The 11647-nt window shown below is 53.3% G+C and overlaps 1 protein-coding gene across 2 annotated transcripts; it reads left to right on the forward strand.

The window, feature by feature from the left end:
• The first annotated feature begins 312 nt into the window (after window positions 1-312).
• Window positions 313-9688, forward strand: Slc6a8 (solute carrier family 6 member 8). 2 transcript variants are annotated; one of them, XM_021153139.2, is made up of 13 exons: window positions 313-1227; window positions 2819-2950; window positions 3818-4067; window positions 4486-4618; window positions 5777-5911; window positions 6004-6107; window positions 6202-6326; window positions 6886-6998; window positions 7120-7257; window positions 7332-7434; window positions 7532-7632; window positions 7705-7875; window positions 8157-9688. In XM_021153139.2, the coding sequence occupies exons 1-13, from the start codon at window positions 966-968 to the stop codon at window positions 8295-8297; spliced, it is 1908 nt and encodes a 635-aa protein (XP_021008798.1). In that variant the 5' UTR covers window positions 313-965; the 3' UTR covers window positions 8298-9688. The 2 variants fall into 2 exon arrangements, with proteins under 2 accessions (XP_021008798.1, XP_029329302.1); XM_029473442.1 differs by lacking the exon at window positions 5777-5911 and having other exon boundaries at window positions 867-1227.
• The last annotated feature ends 1959 nt before the right edge of the window (window positions 9689-11647 follow it).

The following is an 11647-nucleotide window of genomic DNA, read 5'->3' on the forward strand; positions in this document are numbered from 1 at the left end:
AGAGAAGGGAGAAGGACTAAGGATGTCTGGAGGTCAACTAGAGACTCCGTTTTCCTGGTGGTTCAGAAAAATCTGAGGGGACTTTGACCCGACCTGAACCAGGTGATCCTGGAACGAATGGCTGCTCGGCCCACGAAAAGAAGTGCTGGCCAGCGCCCCAGGTAGCAGCCATCCTGCTCCCAACTGGAGCAGCGTCTCCTCTAGAGGAGGAGGTAGGCGGAGTGACAGGGAGGGCGGGATGGAGGGGGAGGGGGGAGCGGTCGGGTCGTGGGGGTGGGGCGACAGTGACATCACCGGGAGTTGGTTCTTAAGCAGCAGCGGGTCGCGTCGGGAAAGAGAGGGACAGTTGGAGTGCCAAGGCGAGTCTTTGAGTCCGCCGCGGCCGGGAGAGCGGCTGTAGCCGCCGCCGCCGGGAAGGAGGGGGCTAGTCGTACCCGGGACCACCGGAGCTGCCAGCGCCAGGAGAGCCGCGAGCGAACAGGACAGCCACTTGGGGCTGGGCCGGGGCCGCGGGCCTCAGGCCCCTTGCTCCGGCCGCCGCTTGCAGACAGTGGGCTTCCGATGCCACCCGCGACGCGCTAGGGTGAGCCTCCGGCAGGGCGAGCAGTCCTCGCTGCAGCCGCCACCGCCGCCCGAGCCGCGGGCAGGAGTCTCGGGAGCCGCCGCCGCCGCCGCCCGGCCAGGCTCCACCGCCGCCCGCGCGCTCCCGGGCCCCCGACACACATGAGATTCTTCAGGCTCACTTTCAAGTGCTTCGTGGACTGCTTCTGACTGCGCCGCCCCCGCCGTCCCGCACCCCTCCCGCCCACCCGTCGCCCCGTCCCCCGGCCCGGCCGCCCCCGAGGCCCCCGGGCGGGCCCGCGCTTTCGGGGCCCTCTCTTCAGGTGCCACCGGAGCCCCCTCGCCCGCCCGCCACCCTCGAGGCGCCGCGACCCCCGGCCCGGCCTCACGGCCCCGCTGGGGCCATGGCGAAAAAGAGCGCTGAAAACGGTATCTATAGCGTGTCTGGTGACGAGAAGAAGGGTCCTCTCATCGTGCCCGGGCCCGACGGTGCCCCAGCCAAGGGCGATGGCCCTGCGGGCCTGGGGGCGCCTGGCGGCCGCCTTGCAGTACCACCGCGAGAGACTTGGACACGCCAGATGGACTTCATCATGTCGTGCGTGGGCTTCGCCGTGGGCCTCGGTAACGTGTGGCGCTTCCCCTACCTGTGCTACAAGAACGGCGGAGGTGAGTGCCCTGCCCCTGAGCATCCTGGCTTTTCATCAGCGACCAGTTCCAACCCCAGCCTGCCACAGGCCCACCAGAGCAGTGGGGCAAAGTCCAGAGTGTAGGGAGGCCCGCCCAAAGCGGGTGGAGGCCATGGTGCCCCCTCACCAACCAAGCGTTCTGTGACCCAGCACAGCGGCCTCCACCCCCCTCACCGGTCATGTGCCTGGCAGTGTGGAAGGGAGGCAATCAAGGGTAGCTTCCAGATGAACTGAGGGGCTGCCTCCCAGACTTCCAGTCCAAACTGGGAGTGATTGGCCACTGAGGTGGGAAGGGAAGCCCTGCCCCCCAATGGAGGGGGCTCTAGGAGGTGAGGAGCCCTAGTTGTCCTCATGGGTCAGGCACACAAGTGACACATTGTGTGGACCCCCCCACGTGTACACATAGGAGTACGTACACACACACAATGGGCCACTCTGTCCCTCCCCCACACTCTCCTACCCTCCCTCTTCTCCCTTTTCTCCTCTCCCCTCCCCTCTGGCCCAGGCTTGGAACACTGGGTGCTTGAGCCAGGCTTGGGATGTCTGCGGCCTGGCCCGCCTGGCGCCGCCACTAGACAGGCTGCATGCACATCCCATGCTCAGTTGCCTAAGCCCAGCTTAGCAACAGTAGTGGGTGCTTGTCTGTCCTGGGACTACAAAGCAGCACTGGATTTCTGGAGAACTGAAGCAGCTGGGTGATTGGTGGGAAACTGAGTCCCAGAGTGGAGGCCTCTGTCCAAGGTCACACACAGGAAGGATGCTGGGAGCAGGAGCCCAGTAAACTGCAATTAACTCTGTCGCTGAGTAGCAGAGAAAGCTGATCCTATGCAGATAGGGTCCTAGAGAGCAGTAAAGAGGAATAGGTCAAAACTGCAGCTGCTCAGCTCTCCCCTCCTTCCTACCACTCCACATAATTGCTGGAATACTGTCTCAGCCCCTTTCCTTGATTTGTCTCTCTTTGTCCTGCATCAATACCCCCATAAGCAGAGAATTGCCACCCACCCAGCTTCCTCCTGGGACTCTCATGATTACAAAGTACAGGGTAGTTGGGCTCACTGCCGTTTGACAAGCCCCCAAGCCTGAGCACCCAGCCTGGCACATATGAACAAACCTTGGCCATTCCTTCCTGTTCTGCTGCCTGCCAAAAAGAACTGTGGCACAAGAGATGGCCTGTATGCATAAGTCTGTGTGTTTTCAATACCTGCTATGTCACCCTAGGTGTCTATAGGCTCAGAACTCAGTGAGCCAAGGGCTCCCCCATGGTATAGGGAATACTGGCTAGACACTGCTGCTGTGCCTCCTCTCAACAGACCTAGAGCTCATCTGCTGGGATTGTTCACGTTGAGCCTCTGAGTCAGTGGCCACCCTTGTGCTGATTCACTCAGTGGGAAGTCATGGGACTGGGGTGCAAGCTGAAGCTGGGGCTCTGTCTGGGCCTTCTAGGACTTCTGGAGTCTGGGCTGGTGTGAGGCCTAGACAGCTTGGCTGATGGGTTTGGGTTAAGCCCCCTCCTGCTGCAGGAGGTGATTTGGAAGCATCCTGAGCCCACTCCACACTTCCTCTTCTTCCAGGTGTGTTCCTTATTCCCTATGTCCTGATTGCCCTGGTTGGAGGAATCCCCATTTTCTTCCTGGAAATCTCATTGGGCCAGTTCATGAAGGCCGGCAGCATCAATGTCTGGAACATCTGTCCCCTATTCAAAGGTGAGCCACCATGGGCCAACTCTCAATTCTCCATTTTTCAATTATTGGGATGAGGGCCAGGGAACACAGTATGGCTGTGACCCACTTGAAGAAGTCTTTTGATTTCTTCAATGAGCACTAGACTTGGGGTAGGTAATACCCCCCTGAGCTTAGGAGAGAGTCTGCAGGATCCTAGATCACACAATTAATTTGAAGAGTCAGGAACTAGGGGACAGGCTTGCTTAAGGGAAAGAATGCAACAGAAACGGCGTAGGGACAGGACCTGTTGGACGGACGCACTTGACTCACCTCAGAGGTCCTACTACTGTCCTTGAAGAAGCTGGACACAAAGGGGTGAAGCAATTTGCCAAGGTTGTCCTCTGAGGGGATGAGTATTTTCCACACTTCCTTGGGTTACTAGAAAGCTCTCTCAGCTTATGTATAGTAGAGGCTACTGGGTAACATGGGGTAGAGACTTGCCTTCTGTGACTGCATGGTGGTACTGGGACCTGGGAAGGGGCAAGCATTTGAAGCTGGACAATCAATAGGATGTAGTAACTACATAGGTAGGAAAGAGCTGTCTTTAGCTCTGGGCTTGGTGGAGGAGCTAAAGCACAGAGATAGTGGAAGAACATGGCAAATCTTAGCCCGAGATAGACAGGGAAGGTAGCCTAGAGTTGGGACACACACTTGGGCTTTAAAAGCTTGGAGAAGCCTCTGGCAGGATGAAAAGAGGGAGAAGATAGAGGGAGGGATGGAGGCATAGGGAACACGCTGTCAGGAACTCATCAGGGATCAATGCCAACTCTGGAAGGGGAGATGATGTGGGTGGTAGGAAAATGGCCACAAAGGAGCCCAGAAGGGGTAAAACTACTCACTCATCCTCAGGTCTGGGCTATGCCTCCATGGTGATTGTCTTCTACTGCAACACTTACTACATCATGGTGCTGGCCTGGGGCTTCTATTACCTGGTCAAGTCCTTTACTACCACTTTGCCATGGGCTACATGTGGCCACACCTGGAACACTCCTGACTGTGTGGAGATCTTCCGCCACGAAGACTGTGCCAATGCCAGCCTGGCCAACCTCACATGTGATCAGCTTGCTGACCGACGGTCCCCTGTCATCGAGTTCTGGGAGTGAGTCAGGTGCCTGTGGGCCAAGCCTATCCTCCCTCATCCCTTGGTCTTTCCATATGTGGTCAAGCCCTGGGTGCACATGGCCAAGGATGCAAAACAACCACTCCTGGGTTTTGTCTGTCCCCATCCTCCAGGAGTGCCTAGGCCAGTCTTGGGGCTTGAATAGACATTGCTCCTATAGCAACATGACATTTGCTATTGTCTTCTCATGTTGACCTCATTACAGAGCTGAAACTGCATATTTGTAGAAGGTTGGGGTAAATATGATGACCCTAGGGTAGTCCTCCAGACACCTGATGGTAGGGCCTGGACCTAGGGCTGTGATAAAGGGAGGACCTGCCAACTCCAAAGCAAATCCCAGTCACTGTGACCTTTGCTGACATGACCCTCAGGTGCCTTCCTTTCTTCTCTACCCTAGAAACAAAGTATTGAGGCTCTCCACAGGGCTGGAGGTTCCAGGAGCCCTCAACTGGGAAGTGACCTTGTGCCTGCTGGCCTGCTGGGTGCTGGTCTACTTCTGTGTGTGGAAGGGGGTCAAGTCAACAGGAAAGGTACAAGTGGGGGCATTGTAGGGTGGGGGCAGCATTACCTGGGAGGTGTACTTGTCTGCAAGGGACACAATGACAATAGGAGGTGACTAGACTGAGGCTCAAATCTACAGAGAGGACAGGTTCCTAAACTCACCTTTTGCTCTCACTTGTTGGTGGGCATTCTTCCTCAATCTCCACCTCCAGGAACAATACCCTTCAGCCAGTAACCCTTCTCTGTGTCTGCTGCCCATCCTGGCCCTTTCCATTTCCTCCTCTTCTACTGCCTCGCCTTCTGTTCCTTCCTACTCTTTGCTAGATGCTTAAGTTAATTTTGTCACTCTGGGTGAACCTGACCTGTGGGGACTCTCACCTCTGTGATCCTCAGGCCCCCAAGGAAGACTCCTTCAGAGGTTTCCTCAGGTTACAGAGACAGATGAACCAGCACATTAAAATTGCTAAACCAGGGGACATGGTCAGGTCCCTGGAGGATCAAACTCCAGTGCATCAAGGTTCCTTCACAGCAGGGTCCTTAAATGCTGAGTGTCTCTCTCTCTCCCTCCCTCCCTCCCTCCCTCCCTCCTCCCTCCCTCCCTCCCTCCCTCTTTAGCAATAACACCAAGCTGCAAACCCAACTCTGTCTTTCTCTTGCCCAGCTAGAGTCCCTAACTGCTAAGGAGCCCAGCAGCCTACCAAGAATGATCTGGAGTTTGGGACCTCAGGGCTCTGAGGGATATGTGGTTATTATAATTCATGTAACATTGCCATGGGTTTTCTGTGTCCATACTCCCCATACCTTCCAACCCCCATATAGGCATGCCCCATAGGAACAAACTTTCCTTCAGTAGATGTTAGATACACCTAGGGACCCTCACCTTGGAATGCTATGGCCCTGTTTCTTCCCTCCTTTTATATAGCTAACTAGAGCCTGCTATGAGGCTGCCTGGGGTCCAGCCTGGCTCCTAGCTTCCCTGGGGGTAGTCCCTCACTCAGGAATAGAATCAGTGCTTCTGGCTTTCCTAATCCAAATTCTGAGCATGACTGCAATTTGGGGATATGACTGCCCATGTTATGAGCTCACAGTAATGCTGGGAACCAGCCACCAACCAAGCTTAGTTAGGCAGGAGGCATCTTAAGGGGGAGCAGGGATCCAGAGCCTCTCTGAGCACTCTGGCCCCCCAGATTGTGTACTTCACTGCTACATTCCCCTACGTGGTCCTCGTTGTGCTGCTGGTGCGAGGGGTGCTGCTGCCTGGAGCCCTGGATGGTATCATCTACTATCTCAAGCCTGACTGGTCAAAGCTAGGGTCCCCTCAGGTGAGGAAAGGTAGTTTGTGGCAACAGGGTTGGGAGATGCTGCCTGTTGAACAGGGTCCCTTGTGACTCTTTTCTTGACCCATCCCTTCCAGGTATGGATAGATGCTGGGACCCAGATTTTCTTCTCTTATGCCATCGGCCTAGGGGCCCTCACAGCCCTAGGCAGCTACAATCGCTTCAACAACAACTGCTACAAGTAGGAACCCGCCCCTGTTCTGCTTGCCCCGTCTTGCCCTGCCCTGGAGCAGTGGAACTGCTTAAACCAGAATATTCTGTCCCTCCACCCTCAGGGATGCCATCATCCTGGCACTCATCAACAGCGGGACCAGCTTCTTTGCTGGCTTTGTGGTCTTCTCCATCCTGGGCTTCATGGCCACAGAGCAGGGTGTGCATATCTCCAAGGTGGCAGAATCAGGTGAGCTGCCTGACCTTGGCCAACCTCCAGAGCAGAACTACTCTGATGTAGGGTGCGCGTGCGTCTGTGCGTGTGTGCGTGTGTGCGTGTGTGTGTGTGTGTGTGTGTGTGTGACACATGAGTTCAGCTAGCTCTATGCAGCTGAGATGCTCTATGCAGCTGAGACAAAACAATTCTCTGGAGCTGGGGACCCCCTGTCATCCACTCCCAGAACTGCAGCGTGTATCCTCTTTGTTGGGTGCTACAGATAGGAATAAAGGAGATGCTCCTTCAGCTCTGTTGTGTCACCCCAGGACAACCAGCAACTGTCATGGCTGCTGGAGCCCAGGGACGGTAGTGTGAGTCAGGAATCCTGCTAATACAGGGTGGGGCTGCCAAGGACCACAGCCTTTCTGAACTCTGATGTGAGATGCCTATAGGACCTCAATGGGTTTAGCCATGCTAAGGCACAAACAGTCCTCAGATTTTGATTATTATCTGGGGGTGAGGGAGGACCTTGAGCATTAGGATATTCAGGATGGTGCTGAGGGCCAGTCTCACCCTGCATCTTTCCACTCAGGGCCTGGTCTAGCCTTCATTGCCTACCCACGGGCTGTCACACTGATGCCTGTGGCCCCACTCTGGGCTGCCTTGTTCTTCTTCATGCTGCTGCTGCTCGGTTTGGACAGCCAGGTTTGCAGGAGCTCTAGGGCAGGAATGGGGTAGGGGATGGTGGTGGTCAGGGGACTTGGCACATTAGGCAAGAGGTGCATGGGGACATGGGGGACCTGGGCCTGAGGTACCCTGGCCACAGTTTGTAGGTGTGGAGGGCTTCATTACCGGGCTCCTGGATCTCCTCCCGGCCTCCTACTACTTCCGTTTCCAAAGGGAGATCTCCGTTGCTCTCTGCTGCGCCCTCTGCTTTGTCATCGATCTCTCCATGGTGACCGATGTGAGTGGGGTAAGGTGGGTTACTGTCAGTTTCCAACCATGGGCCAGCTTCTCTGACCTGACTCTGTTCCTCAGGGCGGGATGTACGTCTTCCAGCTATTTGACTACTACTCAGCTAGTGGCACTACACTGCTTTGGCAAGCCTTTTGGGAGTGTGTAGTTGTGGCTTGGGTTTATGGTAAGTCAAAATGAAGGGCTGGGTTAGAAATTGTGGAGTGGAATGGGGATAAATGGTCTCTACTTCTAGCCTTCCTGTCCACCTCATCCTGTTCCAGGAGCTGACCGCTTCATGGATGACATTGCCTGTATGATTGGGTACCGACCTTGCCCCTGGATGAAATGGTGCTGGTCCTTCTTCACCCCATTGGTCTGCATGGTAAGGCTGGGGAAGTAGACAAGTGGTGTGGTGTAGTGAGGCACCAGTGACCGCAGGCATCTGTGTCCACAGGGCATCTTCATCTTCAACATTGTGTACTACGAGCCACTGGTCTACAACAACACCTACGTGTACCCATGGTGGGGTGAAGCTATGGGCTGGGCCTTTGCACTCTCTTCTATGCTATGTGTACCCCTCCACCTCCTGGGCTGTCTCCTCAGGGCAAAAGGAACCATGGCAGAGGTAAGGTCCCTACCTAACTTGTTCCTCAAAGGAACAGACCATTGCTCGTAAGCATGGCCAGCTCAGACTGGAGGGGGCAATAGATGGAAGGAAAGCTAACCCATTATGACCTCATGTAGCAGCAAGGAGGCAAGACCCACCTCTCACTTCCCTGGCTCCACACAAGGACAACTTAACCCACTACAGGGAGGCACACCTGCCTTGGCAGCAGATAGGAGCTAGAGAGTGGAAGCAGTTGCATGTGAGCCATGGGAAGTTCAACATGCCCTCCTCTCCCACAGCGATGGCAGCACCTGACCCAGCCTATCTGGGGCCTCCATCACTTGGAATACAGAGCTCAGGATGCAGATGTCAGGGGCCTGACCACCCTGACTCCCGTGTCCGAGAGCAGCAAGGTCGTCGTGGTGGAGAGTGTCATGTAACAGGCACCCCCAGCTCACATCACCAGCTCATCCTTTGGTAGCCATAGCAGCCCCAACTTTAGCCCCCACTCATCCCTCTGGGGGCTTGCCTTTCCTTGACAGTTTGGGGGTCTGCCTGGGGGAGGGGAGGGAGCACCATGAGTGCTAACAAAAATAACTTTTTCCATTTTTAATAAAACGCCAAAAATATCACAACCCACCAAAAATAGATGCCTCTCCTCCCCACCCCACAACTAAGCTGGTATTTGCATTGCTTCCAGGCCCTACCTCCTCTCCTTCTTCCCAGTGCCCAGGACCCATCTCCTAGCCTTGCCAAGCCCACCTGCCTGCCTCCCAAGCTCTGCTCTGTAACATACCTTTGCCCTAGAAACAGTGGCAGCTTGGGTAACAGGAGAGGAGGGAAAATAAGGTAGGACAGGAGGAGAAGAGAGGGACAGTGGAACCAATGTGAATATTGCAGCTGAATTAGACCCTTCCTACCCCTATTCTAGAAGCTAGAGAGCCAGTCAGCAATGGAACTTTGTGTTCCTGCGCCAATTGCCACCAATATTAATTGTGTGAGCTTGGGTCTGAGTGCACACCCCCTTCTCTCTCTGTGTGTGTGAGTATGTATGTGTGTATGTGTAGATCTGTAGATCTCTTATCTCTTAGTGAAGGTGAATACCAGAAGTAAACACAGCCTCTGGGCAAAGGAGGCTTATATTTTGCACATTTTATAAGAAAAACTTGAGAGTGAGACTTCTGCTTGTATATTTCTAAAAAGCCCCCACCATCTCCACATTTCCACTCCTTTTCTTCACATCCTCACCTTTCTTCTCTGACCCTAGCCAAGGAGTGTGAATTTATAGACTTAATTTTCATAGGCAAAACAAAAGCTTCAGGCTGTTGAGTATATATATATGAGTCTGTTGTATGGATGTTCTGTATGGTCTCCAGCCAGACTGGAGTGGGAAAGTGGGAGCCTCAATGGTGTCCCCACACTGGTCCTTTGCCTCTAAGTCTGTGGGATGGAAGGCTGTAACACTGTTCCAGGGAATCTGGGTCTGCTCACCTGACATGCTCAGACTTGCCCACACCCAACTCCCTGGGCATGATTGCAGGGATTTCCCATGGACAAAGCCCGAGAAAGGGATCCTGGGCATGGCTCCCACCTCCAAGCTAAAGGCTGATGTACTTTTGACATCTCAAGTCTTCCGTGTAGCAGCTTAAACCCACATCTATGTCCCATCAAGCCTGAAACAGCCAAGTAGCCCTTAGAAAGGCTTCCTTCACACAGAGCTGGACTAAGCCAGAGAAGTGGGGCTGGGTAAGGGTGCAAGCCTTTGGGGACATTCTTACTGTGCTAAAAAAGCCACTGCAAACATAGCAATAAAAACACTTCATTTTCCAAAGTTGGCTCCTGTTTCTGCTTCTCTGGAAGAGGAATTAGGTGGGGATGCAGGTGTGGGAACCTTCCTCCAACTCCAGCCTTGCATTCACTAAAGCCCATTCTGAGGGATTCTGCACCTAGTACCATGTCAGAAACTGGAAATAGAGCAGGAAAGGAAAACTCAATCCCCTAGACTGAAGAGCATGGGGTGACAGTAAGTTCTATAGGAACAAATGCAGCAGAGCAAGGCTGTAGCTATGAGTTATTCCAAGAATTTTTCTTTTTTTTTTTTTTTTTTTTTTGGTTTTTGGAGACAGGGTTTCTCTGTGTAGCCCTGGCTGTCCTGGAACTCACTCTGTAGACCAGGCTGGCCTCGACTCAGAAATTCGCCTGCCTCTGCCTCCCAAGTGCTAGGATTAAAGGCGTGCGCCACCACGCCCGGCTAAGAATTTTTCTAAACCAACCACCATGGCTCATGCCTATAAGCCCTGAACTTGAGATATTGAGGTAGGTAGATCAAAAGAGAAGTATGTTTGAGTGCAAGTGGCCTTCCAAGATCTAAAAGTAAATGGCACACTAGGATCACAGATAATAAGAGGTAAGCTGGGGCAATGAACCAGGGACTAGGCATCAGCATCTGGACCTGTCCAGTGACACTGGAGCTAGGTTGGGGAGATTCTTTGGATTGGGGTCTTTCCTGGCATGACCAGAAGGGGCTGTGGATGACATGATGCAGGATTGAGGAGTCAAGATGAAAACACCAAGAGATTTGGCTTGAGCCACAGGAAGAACGGTGCTGCCAGGTCCTGTGATGGGGACAATTGGGCTTTGGGCATGTCATCTGGGAAATGTCATCCAAGTAGAGATCTCTGGTTGGCAAATGGACACAGGACTTTGCCGTTCTAGAAAGTCTGGCCTGGAGCTAAAACTTCTGAAGTACTTACCACATTAGTCCTGAGTCTGGAAAGGCTGAGGGTGGAGCTTAAGTGGATACAGAGGAAGACTCAGCAACATATAACATCCTGGGCCCTGATTGGCCTTCAAGGGTCAAAGATGATGGTGCTATATATAGCTCACTGTGTGGCAGAGATTATAGGGACCCAGATAAGAGTGGCCTCGGGCAACATGCAAAAGCCTCATTTAGAACATGGGAATTCAAAAAGTCAACTAGGCCAGGTAGCAAAGGCCTGTCAAACCAGCTACTTAGGTGGCTGAAGCAGGAGGATCAAAAGTTCAAGGCTGCACGTGCTGCAGAGTGAGCTCAAGGCTTTCCTTACACTGAAGATACAAGATACAATCAATGACAGAGCAGCTACTTAGCTATACAAGGCCCTGGGTTTAACTCCCACGATTGCTAAAGGCACCAGCTGAGGTGGAGTTGACCATTCCAGCTATTTGGGGGCTATGGCAAGGGGGAATTGCAAAACCAATGTCTTCCTGGGCTACAGGGCAAGTTTAAAGCCATCTTGGACAAACTATGAAGATTGTCTTGAAACACATAAAGAGCAGGAGATGCAGCCCAAAAGTAAAACACTTGCCTAGCATGTAGAACACTAGGTTCAATGCCCAATGGAGGAAGGGAGAGACCCAAATATGTACATGATGAATGAATGATCAAGTTATGGCTTATTAACATAATGTAATTTTAGTTAGCCTGAAAAAGGAATTGAGTTATATGTTGTATGGATGACCCTGAAGGACATGATGATTGGTGAAATAGGAACACTGTATGATTCTACTCACAAATAACTCCTAGAACAGTAATCTAGAGACTAAGTAGAATGATGAGGCTTAACCCCAGACCAGGGGCTGGGGTTTAAAAACACCAAGTTCTACATATGTAAATGCTTAATGGCATCAAAACTATGTGCTTAAAAATGGTGAAGATGGCCGGGCGTGGTGGCGCACGCCTTTAATCCCAGCACTCGGGAGGCAGAGGCAGGCGGATTTCTGAGTTCGAGGCCAGCCTGGTCTACAGAGT

Source organism: Mus caroli, chromosome X, assembly GCF_900094665.2.
Source record: "Mus caroli chromosome X, CAROLI_EIJ_v1.1, whole genome shotgun sequence".
In the NCBI taxonomy this organism is placed as follows: domain Eukaryota; kingdom Metazoa; phylum Chordata; class Mammalia; order Rodentia; family Muridae; genus Mus; species Mus caroli.